This window comes from Notolepis coatsorum, assembly GCF_963971535.1.
Source record: "Notolepis coatsorum genome assembly, chromosome: 17".
In the NCBI taxonomy this organism is placed as follows: Eukaryota; Metazoa; Chordata; class Actinopteri; order Aulopiformes; family Paralepididae; genus Notolepis; species Notolepis coatsorum.
In genome coordinates this window covers 95,165,251-95,182,388 of record NC_140181.1, presented here as the reverse complement: position 1 = coordinate 95,182,388, position 17,138 = coordinate 95,165,251, and the positions used below count along the sequence as shown (strand labels likewise).

Genomic DNA, 17,138 nt, shown 5'->3' with positions numbered 1-17,138 from the left:
GTTGCATTAAGTTGCACTTCTTGAGGTTCAAGATGAGGTTTGCCTTCTGCAGGCGGAGAAAAACATCAGCCAGATCCTGAAGGTGCTGTGCTTCAGATTTTGAATAGACTATAATGTCATCTATGTAAACAAAGCACTTGACTCCCTTAAGATCAACTAGCACCACTTCCATTAAGCGCTGAAATGTAGCAGCAGCATTCTTCAAGCCAAAAGGCATGACTCTAAATTCAAAGAGTCCAGCATGGGTCACAAAGGCAGTTTTCTGCTGACTGGCTGGATCCATCCTCACCTGCCAGTAGCCCCTTTTGAGGTCTAAGGTGCTGAACACCTTTGCACCATTTAGCGATTCCAAGATTTCATGAATGTTTGGCATAGGGTAGGCGTCAAGATGGGTCTTGGAGTTGAGACCCCTATAGTCCACACCTCCATCCTTTTTCTTAACGATTACCATGGGAGCAGCCCAGGGAGACTTGGAAGGTTGGATAATTCCTTTTTCAAGCATGGACTTCACTTCCCTATCCACAACAGCCTTTTTCTTCGGTGAGACCCGATATGCTTTTTTTCTAACTGGCTGCTCATCTGTCGTTTGGATGGTGTGTGTCACCACCTCTGTTTGCCCAAGCTGCTCTGAACAGACCTTTGGACACTGGAGTAGAAGGTGATGTAGGGCTTTTCCTTGGTGGACTGATCCACGTTAGCCTTGCTGACAAGTACTTGGAGATTGACTTCTTGCTGGGCTATAGGGGGCGCTGCTAAGTACAGCCCCACCAAGGGCTTCCTCCTTTCATCCCAGTGACCCTCCCATCCTACCTCCTCTTGAAGAAAGCGATGGAACTGGAGTTTCCCTTCATGCCTAATCCCATATGCCCCCGACTTAAAATCAAGTTGGATTCCCGTCTTAAACAGGAAGTCAAGCCCTAAAACAACTGGGAAGGCCAAGTGTTCTTTGCTCATAACGTAGGCATCCATCAGCCATAAGTCCTCATGCAACTCAAAACAAAGTTTAGCCCGTCCCCAAGCAGGATGAACTTTTCCATCTGCCAGGAGGAATGATTGCTCTGGACTTGATGTCAAGAATTCCTGAGGTTTCTTTATGTGTGTCCAGAGAGGCTCTTGCAGCAGGGTGTATGTAGCTCCTGTGTCCAGCAATGCATTGCACCTCACTCCACGAACCAATATTGGAACTACAATCTTACTCTGGTGTCCTTGAATGCTGGAGTCACTAGTGGAGTCAGGCAGGAGTGTGCTCACATACCCTGGTCCTGTTCCCCTGTAGCTCTCCTTTGGCTCGGTTTGGGTCTCTTTCCCCACTCTCTACTTGCATTAGCATTGACTTTATCCCAATAGGAAGACTGACTAGACCAGTCAGCTTCAATGAGAGTCCCGATTCTCACCAGCTCATCAACTGTCTGGGCGGTTCCTCTAACACTACTAGCTAATTTGGGATTGCAGTTGCGCAAAATGAGATTGACTATCTCCTTTTCACTGTAACCTGGCCTCCAACGCATACACAACGCTCTATACTGGAATGCAAAGTCTCGAATACTCTCTTTTTGGCCTTGAATCCGGTCCCGAAGCCTCTTCTCTCCTTCCGCCTCATAGTCTTCTGAGAGGAATGACCTGAGAAATGCTGATTTAAACTGTGCCCATGTCTTGACCCTTGACCTTTCCACCCGCCACCAATCTTTGGCGGTGTCCTTTAGCACAGTATTTAGTGTTGCCAAAATACCTTCATGGGTCAGCTGATGAAGGGCCAGGAACTCCTCACACTTCTCTATATATGACAGCGGATCAATGTCGTCCTCTGGACCACCAAAGCAAGGAGACTGGACTTTCACCTGCAGTTTGTAGCTGTGAACAGGTGCTCCCATTTCTCTCCCAGAGCTCCCTCTGAACTCAGCAGGCTCGCTCCTAGAGTTGAAAACTGAAAAGTGAACAGATGGTGCATCATCCCGTACAGGAGTGCTAGCCCTCCTGATGGGGGTTTGTGGTTGAGCATTAAGCTGTTTGTCTCGTCTTTTCAAACACTACACCATTGACTGTTGGAGGTTATTAATATCGCTCTGAAAAGTCTGTTGTAGTCGTTGACATTTACGGTCAATGTAATACCTGAGAATGTCATCTTGTCTAGTTGTATTTATATGGAAAGCTTGGATCTCTCTTTCCACAGCACTCAAACGTGACTGAAGCTGTGTAATGTCAGTAGCTACTTCGGCTTCCCCCATCCCAGAGGTAGATAATGCGCCAGAATGGATAACAGTGACCTCAGGTTGCCGTTCCTCACTACCCCCAGAGCCGTCATCATTCACATACAAGTCATCAAGAGTCTCAGCTGATCCTGTACAGGATCTCTTCTTGTCACAAAAGGGCCAGCTGTGAAGTCTATAAGAGCCTCAGCAAGTTCTCCCTCTCCCTGGTCTGAGGAAACCTCTTCTCCAACAATACTCCCTTGAATAGGAGAATGCATGTAGCCATGGTATAGCAATCCTAAACTAACAAAAGCTCCTAACAACAACAATAGAACATTTTTTTCACTTTTTTTTTTTTTGTATTAGTCCCTTTGTGGTTGCCATTTCTGTAACAAGCTTGAAATAATAAACAAACCTGTTCAGCAATAAATAATGAGAGTACTGGAACAGTGTTAAATTCAAAGTGTTATATTAAACAAAAGGAGGATCAAACTAAATGGGGCGGCCCATAGCAACATATTGTACAACACAGTGATGCAGGCTTCACTCTATGTTGTTTAGTCTTATCTGTTCAGTACTGCTCAGCACTGTTTCAAGATGCACAATGAACTCTTCTGAGAGAATTGTTGACTATAATAGATACACAAATGTTCTCGAATGTTTGATTATGACATAATACTGTGACATCACAAATGTTCTAGAATGTTTGATTATGACATCATACTGTGACATCACAAATGTTCTAGAATGTCTATTTATGACAAATAAGACGGTTCAATGACTTTATCTAAATCCAATCAATATTCCTAATGCTGTTTCAATGTAAGGTTATAAAAATAAACATATAAACATTCATATAATACAATAACCTAAATATACAGCTAAGCCCCATTGTATTCTGAAATGTAGACTTTAACAGTGTAGGCAACTAAGCCAATAGAAATAAGGTATAACTCATGAGTGCTTTGGCTTCTATATACCGGCCCCTAATTGTACTTCTAATCTAGAGACAATTACTAACAACTAAAAAACAAGGAGCTAAACCAAACACTATTTTAACTGATAAGTGTCTCTGCTGCTGGATAACCAATACCTGGTGCCAGAGGTCACTAGTACATGGCACCCCGTAGGAGGACGGTCTTTACCACCGCCTCATGCAGCTTCTTGGAGAATACAGACCTTAGTGATAGGTCTATCTAAAGTGGTCGTCTTCGTCTTGACACGGACCCATTCACTCACACATTTGCACACCGAAGCAGAAGCAACCATGCAAGGTACCGACCTGCTCATCACCTAAATGTGAAAAGTTATATAGTTCTACACTATACACTTTTAAAATAATTTGTACTGTACTATAATTTTATTGCCTATATTTATGTCTTCTACTATTACCATGGCCATACCTGTACCCCCCCCCCCCCTCCCCATGCTGCTATGACACCTGAATTTCCCCCAAGGGGATCAATAAAGGAATATCTTATCTTATCTTTAATGCGGGTTTGGAGCAACAGTAGTCTGCTTTATATGAGGTTAGAATTGCCAGGGACATCCACATCTAGGCCCTACGTTGCACTCTGCTACGCAAGAGCCCTTGAGCAAGGCACATATTCAATGTAAAATAAGTCTGATAACTAAGATAACTAAGCTTCTATCCCCAGGCCATCAGGCTGCTAAACGAACAATGAATGAACACTACACAACAACAACCACCAAACGCACATAGCACACACATCCACACGCACACACTCACTTTAAACAAACACACTGTAGCACCCACTCCACACACTTATAGCACACACCCACTTTAAACAAACACACTGTAGCACCCACTCCCCACACTTTATATTTATGGATGAAGGATTGCACTACAACTCGTACACCTTACTGTAAATTGTACCTAAAATTGTACCTCATCCCATTTCTGCTTTGCACTAGATAGTACTGTACATTAGTACACTGCATAGTATTGTGTATTGTATATTATATGGTAACTCAGAACATTGTACATATGTCTATACCGAACACTGTGACCTCATTTTCTTCTTCTAAATTCATGCTATATTATGTTATTATGTTATTTGATACTATCTTGTCTAGCACAGTCTCTGGAGCGTAACAGTAAGAAGCATTTTGTATGAAAGTATTCTGTACTTCTGTATGACAACTATTAAAGAACTTGAGAACTTGAACTTAAGCTATATTGGTCTAGGCCAGATGCTATGGGTCCCTTACTCCACGTTGTATACTGCTCACAATAGTATGTTAAGAGTACGCTATGGATAAATGCAATGTCATGTATTTAGGGTGGTGTGTGGTGTTGGTGCTGTACAGGAATTCCTGGATACCCACAATGAGCCAGAAGTCTCATGGGTCTCCTTATTACTCAAGTCATGATAATTATATTTTGAATTCTAGAATTATATAATTTGACCAATAGACAGCGTTACATCATCATTAGAATGTCCAGTTCTCAAATGTTTTATTTTGTACACACACAGAATTTCAGTGTACTCTACATTTTAGAGTGTCATTCTGGAACTGTTCCTTGGCAACCATGACATCATTGCTGTAACCAATCGAGTAGCTCTGAACACTCACGCTCGTCTATCGCGAGAACACGACATTAGCTAGGCTAGCTAGCTAGAGCGAAAAAGCTATCTACATATTTCTACATTTTCTCTTTTTAAACATTTAAACCAACCGCGCATTACTGTTCAGTTGACCTCTCGCTCTGTAAAAAGTAATACTCGTTGGATTCTGGATTTACACGGTGGGTTCTGCACTGACAACAGCACCAGCTAACATAATAGCAGCAAGCGGGTGCTTCACTAGTGTAGTGAAATGGTTTGTTTTGGGTATATCAGAAAATTGCTATAGCAAATGTTAACGTTAGCCATATATGAAGTAACATGGATAGACTAACGTATTCCAATTACATGGGCTGTTTAGTTATCTGTTTGAATAGCTCTATAGTAAATGTATCAATTATATTATATTGTAGTTGGTTTGTCTATGCACCGGTGTATGTAAGTGCGAAATGTGACCATGCCGCGTCGGTCTTGCTTGACGTTCTATTTTCCAAACTTACAAACTTTCCAATGTAGGATCCCAACTATGACGAGTTATGCTGAAAAGACAGAAGACATCACGAAAGACGAGTGGATGGATAAATTGAATAATGTTCACATACAGCGGGCTGACATGAATCGACTGATAATGAATTATCTGGTGACAGGTATGTTGCATTGATTGATTGATTGATTGAAAAGTTTATTAACAGATTGCAGAATGGGTACAGTACAGTACAGCTCAATACATACAATTGTTAAGGGGATGCAGACCAGAGAAAGACTTTCGTCTTGTTTACATCAGGGTCCCCCATTTTCAATTCATCATATGCATCACTGAATGTAAATGAATTAATGAATGAAAACGTTATTTAACAGATTGCAGAATGGGTACAATACAGTACGGCTCAATACACACACTTGTTAAGGGGATGCAGACCAGAGAAAGACGTTTGTCTTGTTTACATCAGGGTCCCCCATTTTCAATTCATAGCGACATTTATGACATACACAACATATGACATACACACAATATACAGTACTGTTACCCATAGATCCTGACAGAGTATATACATATGATGGGGAGGGGACTGTACATAACTATAGTTTGAATCAGCATTAGTGCTTATTTGACTGTATACCATCTACATTTTGGGTTGTAATCTTGTTATAGCTAGCATTTGAGACCGTCTTCTGAGATGGGGACTTTAAAGGAGCTGTAAGTGGTATTTTCTTTGTTAAAATAAGTGGTCTAGATGTTAAAATAATAGCTCTACATTCCGACAGTCATCACTAATAATAGAGTGTTTGGTCAGTAACATGGGAGTCCCTCCACTCTGCAGTAAACACAAAATACATTTGCTGGTATCCTGTTCCCACTGTATCCAATCAGGAGAGAGAACTCCACACTGCAAAAATGGTATGACAAAAATATGAAATAAAAACAAATATGCGCTTGAAACAAGTACAATAATCTGTCAGCAAATATGGCTTGGCAAGATTTCTTGAAATAAGTAAACATATCTAGGGTTCTCTCTCCTGATTGTATAAAGTGGCAACAGGATACCTGTTTACTGCAGATTGGAGGGACTGGGAGACCCATGATGATGTTACTGACCAAACACTCAGCGATGGCTGTCGGAATGTAGAGCTATTTAACACTTATTTATAACAAAAACAATACCACTTACAGCACCTTTAACTATAATGTACTTAAATTCTTTAGTCACAAAAAGCTGATTCAAAAAGTTTCAAGTTTTGCTTTATCTGTCACATATAAAGTAAATATTACAGTGAAATGCTTGGTTCTGTATGAGCCTCCTGAGAACGTGCTTCATACACAAACAAAAGAATAAAGTCAAAACACTATACAAAATATACAATATACAAACTAAAGTACACAATGCAAACAATGTGGTGAAAAAATTAGGTATGGATGTAGTGCAAATCTTTTGTAATAAATAGATAATATAGTGTAGTGTTTTCTATTTGTAGTGATTCTATTCTTTGTATCTTGTGTTTCTAGAAGGGTTTAAGGAGGCTGCGGAGAAGTTTCGTATGGAGTCTGGTATCGAGCCCAGTGTGGACCTGGACTCTCTAGACGAGAGGATACGCATCAGGGAGATGATCCTGAAGGGGCAGATACAGGAGGCCATCGCGCTCATCAACAGCTTGCACCCAGAGCTGCTCGACACCAATCGCTACCTGTACTTCCATCTGCAGGTAGTTTGGTTCTGTACCAGTATATAGACCTCAGTAGCTGAGTTCGCCATCTTTTGATCTGAAAACAAAATTGGTCATCAAGTTAGTGGCAGAATGAAGAAGAAGTCTTTAATTGTCATGCAGATTAACCTAGCAGAAAAGTGGCAATTTTTTACTTGAACTTGAGGACTGCATACTTTTCTTTGCAAAGCATAGCTTTATACTTTATACTTATAGCACATGCATGAACCTGGTCTCTTTTGAAAGATAACATTCTGAAGTTACTAATGCTAATGAAATAGAGTAACAGAGGTCTGAACTTAAGTTGAACTTGAACTTGTGTACTAAAATCTTTCTGTAGTGGTTGCAATATAAAAAAATAAATAAATTAGGTATAGGCTGGAAAACACAGCGGATCCATAGCCTGAAGTCTTACGTAGTACAGGTCAACATTTTATAAAAATCTGTTCAGAAATGGGTCTTTGAGAGAGATCCGGGTAAACCGTGCAACAACAAAAAAAGCTCTCCAAAATCCATTTCCTCATCCACGGCAGTTCATTCTGAAGTGTGATTGACTTCTGGTTTTCGCTCGTCGCCTTTCACCGATTCGCACCCCCCCCCACGTGGGGTATCATTGGAAAGGTACACTCATTGGCTACAACTCTGACCAATAATTTTCGCCATCAGCGGATGCTTGGCAGGTCTGGAGCATCGGGAGTCCGGGGTGGTCATCTGAAACCCTTGCAAACATTGTTATGTATTGTTATAACACACCACACAAAATAAATCGTATTATGTTTTTAAATGTTTAAATATCAACATCTGGTCATCCTCTGTAAACTCCTCTGACCTCGTCTGGTCTTTCTAAAGACCCATGAGATGGGACTGTAATATATACATATTTGTGGAAAAGGCTCCCTCTTGTCTAGTATATTACACCTTTTTTTGTGATCAATTAAATCAGATAAATTATAGTAAAATACATTTAAAACAGTAACATTGGGAACACAAGACAGGGGGAATATATAAAAATAAAATTATAATAATAAATTATAGTGCTAAAAGACATATCTTTCCCCAATCCCACCCCCCACCCCAGGACCTCTCGGGACCGAGCGCCCCAACCTCGCCTGCTGCTAGATTGTGGGTTTTACTCTCTCAGCTGCCGATGTCCACAACACAATATTAGATTATCTGACTCCAATTACCCAAGCTGTGGAGATCTCTAAATAAATGACATCTAAGAATGTTGAAGCCCAATTAATTATTGTAAGTTTGTCAGGTTGTTTCCATCTCATGGCTATACATTTTATAAAGTCCCGCTAGAACAAGTCTTTTTTGCTGTATAGGAGCCGGCAGCTGAGAGATATCATTTAGTAGTAGTGTCGTTGTTAATAGTGGTATTGTCAAATCACATATGTCTGAAAGCTTAGCAGTTATGGCCCTCCAAAATTGAGCGACTGGTGGGCATTCCCACAACATGTGCATATAGGTGCCAGTGGCCCCCAGAGTGCACAGGGTGCACCGGAATTCAGCCACAAGGCCCATCATACACAGTTTCCTAGGGGTGAGATATGTTCTATGAATATACCGTAGTTAAAGTGTACTTGTTGCTGATGGGGTTACGGGAAGCCAGTGTAATATTAGTCCAGACATCACCCCAATCAAACTCAGGGTCCAGTTCTGGAATGTCTTCCCTCCAAATTGTATCTAATGGGAGGTTCTTGTATGTGGATTTGAGTAAGAGCGTGTAAAAGTCTGAAACGAAGCCCCTTGAGGTTGTTCTGTCTCCGATGAGTTAAAAAAAAAAAAGGGTGTGGATGTAGTGGCTGACCCCACGGGACCCCATGTGCCCTGAGCACCGCTCTTAGTTGTAAATAAAAGAAAAAGGATGCGCCGAGAACGTCATAAAAATCTCTCAGTTCTTGAAAACATATAAACATCCCTCAGAGTGTGGACTCCTTTCCTTTCCCCCTGTGGGTTGTTAATGGGTTTATGCCCAATAGTTGGTTATGAAATATTGGGGAGTCGAGGTGCCATGGTAATGTGATGGTACAAGACCTCTGTGCGTTACGCCATGTCTGAATCACATGGGAGATGATGGGACCAAATCGTAATTGGCATTTTCTAATCGAGGTGTTGGAATATATTACATCTTGTAGTCTTTGTGGATAGACTGTTGCCTCCTCCAAGGCGCGCCACGACACAGCAACCTCGGGATCAAACCAGTTAATCAGGGGCCTCAGTGAGAAGGACCAGAAATATAATAAAAAATCCGGGATTGCTAAACCCTCGTCCTGTTTCCTATGCTGAGTGGTTGTTCTTTTGATTCTCGGCCGCTTGTTGTTCCAAATGAATTTAGATATTGTAGATTGTATTTTACGCCAGTAGTCGATTGGGGGGGGGGGGGGGGGGGGGGGGCAGGGCCCGGGGAGCATTGAGCTAACAAAGTTTATTCTGGGTAATACGTTCATTTTGATAATCGATGCTCGGGCTTGTAGCGAGTTGGGGAGGCTCAACCATCTATTGAGATCCTGAAGTATTTAGTTGTACATGCCTGTATAATTGTATCTAACAGTCTGACTCAGGGTGGGGAAAATCTCGATGGTATTCTAAATGTTCAACTATGGGGATGTCCGCCGGGAGGTCCACAGCTCTGGCCAACTCATTAACACTTTCAGAGCCCTTGCTTAACCATGAATTACCCATTGAATGCCCACCATCCACTTCAATGTTAGCGCTAAAAACACCTAATCTATGTTTTAAATTATGGCTATGTGTCTAATCTGCCCGTCGCTTATCAATGACTCATTTTTCCAGTCAACATTGTCGAAGCGGATTGTTTTTTTATCGGTTCATTTTCGTTTTATAGCATTTTGAAAAGCCCTCGTTTTCAAGGAAAATATAAAGATTCCGTGATAAAAGACATTTACTGGAATATTCTAGAATACACAAAAACGTTGTCATTTTTCGGCCTATTTATGAATCGTTTTCAAATAAACGCTAGATTATCGATAGTATGTGTACGTATGCACGCTAGAGACGCAAGCTGAAAAATCTATTCTCTTATTTCCTCATCAGCGATCGCGCACAAACAGACACATCACACATAGGGCAAACGCTGAGATCTCAGCGAATACAACTCTGATTATCCCAAGACTGGTCAAATAGATTCCTTACCTCAGATCAGATGTTCTCCAAAAAGATCATTCCAATTCCTGATCGCCATTCCAAATATCGATCACGCTTATTGATTGAGTATTGGCTGCTGTAAATATATATTCCAGGCTGATTCCCGTGCCGCGAGCAGATCCCTCTTGAGACAGTTTACCAGCACAAGGAACCAGCTGGCTCCGCCCCTACATATCTACTGACCTGCAGTTACACAGGGATAGACGATAGGGGGCGCTTTTTTCCATTCTGAGCTCCTGTAGGGACTGCTGTACCAACGGGAGACTCGGTTGATGAAATATGATTTCAGATCGCTAATAAAACGATATTTGTCGTCGTGGGCACTCAGTGGGGGGCCTAATAAAACGAGTATGTCGTCCGTGGCACTGAAAGTGTTAAGGGGTAGACGAGCAGATTTGGGCCAGTTGATTTTGAAGCCTGATAGTTCACCAAATTCGTCAATTATCTTAAGTAAGTTTGTGGCCGGTTTGGAGGGGTCCTATATAATGTGAACAACTTTGTTTATCAGGAGCTCACTTTGAATACACCCGGCCAGTGTCCACTCTGAGTCATCCGCTGTAAACTCTTTTGATTGACCTGTACCCATTCTGGTATATTAAACCTGTGTTTATCAAGTCTGCCTGACTGTCTCTACAATCATTGATCGGGGTGATTTCCCTCACACTAGCTTGAATCTTGGCTAGCTCGGCTAGCTTGGTAGCCAGGTCCAACTCGACACGTTGCAAACGTTGGTCCTGCTGGCTAGCCTCCCTCGTTAGCGAGGCGATCTCATTGGTATTGTCCATGATTTTGGTGTGGAGCTTTTCTACCTTTTTGTCCGGGTTCTCCACGGCTGCTCTTATTTCGGCTGACACCGCCACGCTGTAGGCTTCAAAGTGCACCTCGAGAAGCTTATTGATAGCCGCCAGGTTCCAGCGTAGTCTGTGTCTGAGGTTGTCCCTTGTCGGCTATTGTGGACGAAGCACCACACTTACTTGTCTGTTTGCCTGCCATGTTTTGTGATAAAAAGTATTATACTGCGGAAAACATTAAATAAAAGAAAGAAAAAAAAGACCAGTGAGGGCATTAAAAGTGATAACTTGTAAAAGCTAGGGGAGCAGTTGTGAATGTGCATCTTCACTCGATTTTAGCGTGAATCGGTGAACCGATGTAATTCAGTCTGTACCCTTAGAAATAGCGAGTTCGGTACCCAGCCCTACTCACCGGCTGCAGTCATCCGCCTCCCCAGGTCACTACTGCTAATTAAAATACATTCTTCTTAGCCAACTTGACTGATGAAATGGGGGGATGAAAAAAAAAAAAACATTATGATGCTCTGCCCCAAATCATCCCTTCATCACTTCACAATATCAATCACTTAACGGAAACCATTTTGTTTCCATCTCTCCGCTCGTTTTCCCTCTCTCTCTCTCTCTCTCTCTCTCTCTCTCTCTCTCTCTCTCTCTCTCTCACTCTCTCGACGCAGCAACAACACTTGATTGAGTTGATCAGGCTGAGAGAGACTGAGTCAGCGCTGGAGTTCGCCCAGACGCAGTTGGCAGAGCAAGGCGAGGAGAGCCGGGAGTGTCTGACGGAGATGGAGAGGACGCTGGCTCTCCTGGCCTTCGACAACCCGGAGGAGTCGCCGTTCGGGGACCTGCTCAACATGATGCAGCGACAGAAGGTTCTGCGCTCAGTCCTCTTCCTCAGACACAATGTTGGCTTTTATATGTTGGGGAATTGGGAGAATGACGGCTTGGTATCAATAATAATGATGATGATGATAATAATAGACTTTATTTGTCGAGCAACCTTTTCATACAAGAATTGCAGCCCTAAGTGCTTCACAGTGGTAATGTGTGGCTGCATGAGAGAGAGAGAGAGAGAGAAAGAGAGAGAGAGAGAGAGAGAGAGTTTTACTAAATGACTTAAACAAATGAATGAATGACTCTACCCTCCAGAAAATGACTTGGTGACTTAAAGGCCCACTTGCATGTTGTATTTTTGTTCAATAAACAATGTGACTAGGCCAACGGTGACTTTCATGAAGAGGGGGGGGGGGGGGATAATCTAAATTGACCCAGTTTTAGCGTTTTTATCAAACATTTTGTCCTCCCAACCACAACCACCACGCATGTGGATATTTTAATCCATGGTTCATAACGTGCGCGTGTCATCTTAATGATGACGTCACAGCAGGTACAGGGCAGCAGGGGGCCTGAGAATCACACGCAGGTAGTGGCAGGAAGCAAGGAGCCTTCTTGTTATTACTAGCCGAGGAGCTAGTCTCCGTTTCACCTAACACTAGTGTTCGAGCTTGTAACGTTAACGTTAGTTAGCTATCGTGGTAGCCCCTTTTGTGACTGTGATGCACCGAGTGCTATCCGAGGGGCTACTATCGTATCAACATGCCGTGACGTGTAGCTTGCTAGCTGGCATGATGCGTGTGCAGTGCTTTGCCCCACAGGTCTGAGAAGAGGACCTGCACATTTTACTCGTTCCCCAAACTCTTCTACATGCCCCGATTTAAAATGGTTCACGACAGTAGACATAATGCTAACGTTAGCGGGGTAACGTTAACGTTAGCCAGAGCCATATAGCCAGCTTGGTACTATGACCCGGACGCGTGTATACTTTTACCAACGCATTTGTGTTTCCAGGTTCCCGTTTTGCGCTCTGATTGGCCACTGACCTACGAGCGTACGCCCCCCTCGCTATGAGCGGCGGCTGTGTCTGCGCGCTATTGTTTATTATTATCCGGCCACAGTGTGGGTTCCCTGGTCGTGATGATGAGCTCAAATAGGTTATTATAATAAACACTGAATGGAGCAATATAGCCTTGTTGTTAGTTAGACAGCAGGCTATACGGTCTTCAGTTGAGTTACACTTTGAAACATTTATAGCGAGTCTTGCTCTAGCGTCATCACAACAACACGGGCGGCTCTACAACAACAATGGCTTATTTATCTATAAAGAAGACAATCACATCGCTGACAACAAGTACTATAGTCACACAGGCCTGCCGTGTTTTATGAATGAAGTAGATTTTCATTTAATCGCCTTTGGGGACATGAGGTTATTATAGGATGATGCACGTCTGGTCTATTCTCCTGGTCACAATTCACTGAATTGAAAATGGGGGACCCTGATGTAAACAAGACAAAAGTCTTCTGGTCTGCATCCCCTTAACAATTGTGTGTATTGAGCCGTACTGTATTGTACCCATTCTGCAATCTGTTAAATAAAATTTTCATTCATTCATTCATTCATTCTCCTCCCGATGTGTTCGTTCAACTCACGTCTCTGCGACCAGCCGCTCTATCGGAGATAGGATCACATTGTGTCATGTTTTGCTAGAGGGTGTATATGTTTATTATTCCGAATAGTTCTACACGGGCTTATAGCCTATAATACGTGACATTTGAAGCAGGCACCACTGCTGTTGTAATTGTCTGGTAATAGCTGTTTCGAGTGTTTATTATTGGGTTTTTGTCGCAGACTCACTGCATGTTCAATTTGCAGCTCGTATGGTACTTCCTTCCTATACCCAGTTAAATCTGTCTTCATATCTCACGCCCCAAAGGCGATTAAATGAAAATCTACTTCATTCATAAAACACGGCAGGCCTGTGTGTGAATATAGTACTTGCAGACACAGCCGCTGCTCATAGCAAGGGGCGCGTACGTGCGTAGGTCAGTGGCCAATCAGAGCGCAAAACGGGAACCCGGAAACACAAATGCGTTGGTAAAAGCATACACGCGACCCGGACGGGGATAAGGCATAAGGCGACAGACCAATAGTGCTGCTGTACTGAACAACAGGCTGCCTAGTGGTACATGTAGTTCTTTTTTTTACGACATTAAAAACCTTATAACTACCTTGTTTCAACCAAAGATGCAGTTGTAGCTGGTCCATCAAAGTCTCTTCGACGATTAAACCCATTTGCGTAAGGCGTCCATTTGGATCAAGGAAATAGCTTTCTGCACTCGTCAAACTCAATTGTAGTGGATCAGAAGTAGGGGAAAGTTACCTGCAGTGACGTCACGGCACTGATAGCGTCTGATAAGCTTTTTGATTGGCTCCATACATGTTATTCGTGCATGGACATTTTTAACCCTTTCTGAGTGGAATTTCCGGCGTCAAATGGAAAAAAATAAATAATGAAAATAGATACCAATCATGTAAACTACCCATAATTGAAGAGTAGGGTTTAACCTGCAAGTGGGCCTTTAATAGACTTAATAGTTTGACTGCAACAACGTTCTTGTTGATATACACACAGGTGTGGAGTGAAGTGAACCAGGCCGTGCTGGACTATGAGAACCGGGAGTCGACGCCCAAGCTGGCCAAGCTGCTGAAGCTGCTCCTGTGGGCCCAGAACGAGCTGGACCAGAAGAAAGTAAAATATCCTAAAATGACTGACCTAAGCAAGGGCACCATCGAGGAGCCCAAGTGAACGATGGACGTCCACTCTCCCTGTTCCCCTTTATTTATAACGAGTCAGCGGCTGTGATGATAACCAGATAACACTTGTCTTTTTTTTTCATGTTGCATTTTACGAGAGATGAGACTTTCATTGTGGGAGCTGTAAAACCTGCTGTTGTTTTTGACGCAACGGCAGTGATTCAGCTTAAGCATTCATTCTGGATTTATAGTCACTTCTTGGAGACAGCAGTTTGAATTGTCGGGTTTATATTTGTCTTCCTGAGAAGTAGGCGTGACTCAGAAGTATTATTGATCACTTTTCTTAAACATCACAGTCATGTCTGATTTATAAAAAAGAAAGAAATAGAAGAAAAATGTCCATGTCATTACTTTGCTGTATTGAGAGTGTAAGCTATTAATTATTATTATTATTATCATCACATGGAATGTGTTGAGCCACAACTTATGCTCCTCAGGATGGAGGGAACTATAACTATAATGATTCAAAATCGGGATCAGCGAACATGCGGTTCCTCTTTCTTTCTCATAGCGGTCAGATCTGCGGAGCACCCCACCCCACGGGGTCTGGGGTCCATCTCATGTTGGGTCAGAACCCCACGGGGTCTGGGTGGGGTCCATCTCATGTTGGGTCAGAAGCACTTTTGAAGTCTGAATCTTATACACAGTAATTAAAATGTGCTATTTATTTTTGATGACTGTGAATGCAAATATTGACATAAGCTTTTTTTTATTATCTAATACTTTTTTAGTTTTGTGATTTTATTTGATAAAAATTTACTATAAGTTCAAAGTTTCTGGATTTGCTAAATAATTGAACACATGCCTTTTACATGCTTGGCAATTTGTGCATTTACAGTCCAATCTTTGCATTCCCCTCTGTCTTTGAAAGATATACAGTAGCTGAGACTCTGCCTTTTTATTATTATTTTTTTAAAGAGAGAGAGTGTGTGCGCGTGCGTGTGTGTGCGAGTGAGAGAGGGGGGTGGGGTGGGGTGTAAAGTATGGACGTCTAAGAGTTTGTGAACTATAAGACAAATCTCTATGGTCTCAAGACTGTATAAAACACCAGACTCAGCCTGTTCCTATTTTAAAATGCATTAAATCTTCATTCAAAGATAAATTCTTCCTTTTCATTCTAGTGTTCAGTAAATGATCAACATAGACATTCTGAATCTGAATGGGCATTCGATCTCAAGTGGCATCAAGTCTATAGATTATATAAATCAGAGATCACTGTCCATTTTGCCATATGACTTTAAAAACAGTTGGTATTTTAATTTCTGTCGCATGTAAATGTTTTCTAAATGTAAAAAAAAAATCCTGAATGAACGATTGTTTATTTTGTTTACTATTTTTTTATCTTGCTGCTAGGTGTCCATCCTCCATTTCATACAATATATTATTGTCTTTACAGATTATGCATATTGACAATACAGAGAGCTCCCATCCCTTTTATTATTGAACGTTTTTAAGATCAAATTTGCAATTATTGAAATAAACAAAACTTTTGAGAACCATATGACTTTTCATCGTTTTTTATTTTATTATTATTATTATTATTATTATTATTATTATTATTATTATTATTATTATTATTATTATTATTATGTGTGCATACTGCATAGTCATCATACCCTGTCTGTCGTTACTTTGAAAACCACCGTGAATAGGCCCTACCTTCGAAACCGCACTTTCAGTCTATATGTACTGACACCTATGTGAGGAGATTCTCTACACACACGTTAGACCTGTAGAGCTAGTTTAGCCCGATAATGATACTTACAAACAACAAGGATCCAAATAAAAGGATGCAGAGATGTAAAGGTGCATGGAAAGTGTATGAATCAATCATGACAGACGGACGCACACCCGGAGACCCTAGAAGCAAGTTTGACAGTACGGTTTACAATCCTGAGGATTTCCTATCAAATGGTACAACAAGGCAGATTGAAGGACAGCGTCTTTGGCCCAGGTGAGAGAGAATGCCGAGCTGAGTAAAGCACTGCTATATTAATTCAGCGTCTAGACTCCTATTGACTCATTGTTCGATTTTGACCAATAAACAGTGGCATAGGCCTATCCGTCAAAGGGCATAGTTAGTTAGTTAATAATAATATAATAAACTATTTGTATTAATAGCACCTTTCATACACGAATTGCAGCTAAACGTTTTTCACATTAGGATCACCGGCCTCTTAGTTACTTGGTTAACGTCACATGAATAATTAAGCGTTTTTCATCCTGAACGATTAGTTGATATACGTGCTAAATCCCAGTTTGTTTCCATTCTTTATTTCATTTGAACATGGTTAGATTATGTTCACCCTGGCGTGGCGTTCATATCTTAACACAGCCAGCTGTCTTATTTCGGTTTCATAAGAATTCATGGTAAAAATGTAAGTGAGTTGTTGTAACATGAATGAATGAAAACTTTATTTAACAGATTGCAGAATGGGTACAATACAGTACGGCTCAATACACACAATTGTTAAGGGGATGCAGACCAGAGAAAGACGTAATTGTCTTGTTTACATCAGGGTCCCCCATTTTCAATTCATATTGA

At 41.7% G+C, this 17,138-nt stretch overlaps 1 protein-coding gene across 1 annotated transcript; it reads left to right on the top strand.

Annotated features, from left to right (window-relative positions):
• Positions 1-4,811: 4,811 nt before the first annotated feature.
• Positions 4,812-16,086, top strand: LOC311243492 (glucose-induced degradation protein 8-B homolog). The gene is made up of 5 exons (XM_084332728.1): positions 4,812-4,959; positions 5,294-5,424; positions 6,783-6,979; positions 11,616-11,813; positions 14,412-16,086. The coding sequence occupies exons 2-5, from the start codon at positions 5,304-5,306 to the stop codon at positions 14,583-14,585; spliced, it is 690 nt and encodes a 229-aa protein (XP_084188854.1). The 5' UTR covers positions 4,812-4,959; positions 5,294-5,303; the 3' UTR covers positions 14,586-16,086.
• The last annotated feature ends 1,052 nt before the right edge of the window (positions 16,087-17,138 follow it).

Coding starts and splice junctions, on each gene's coding strand:
- LOC311243492 (XM_084332728.1), top strand. CDS start 5,304: ATGACGAGTTATGCTGAAAAGACAGAAGACATCACGAAAGACGAGTGG. Junction 5,425..6,782: donor AATGAATTATCTGGTGACAG/GTATGTTGCATT, acceptor TTGTGTTTCTAG/AAGGGTTTAAGGAGGCTGCG. Junction 6,980..11,615: donor ACCTGTACTTCCATCTGCAG/GTAGTTTGGTTC, acceptor CTCTCGACGCAG/CAACAACACTTGATTGAGTT.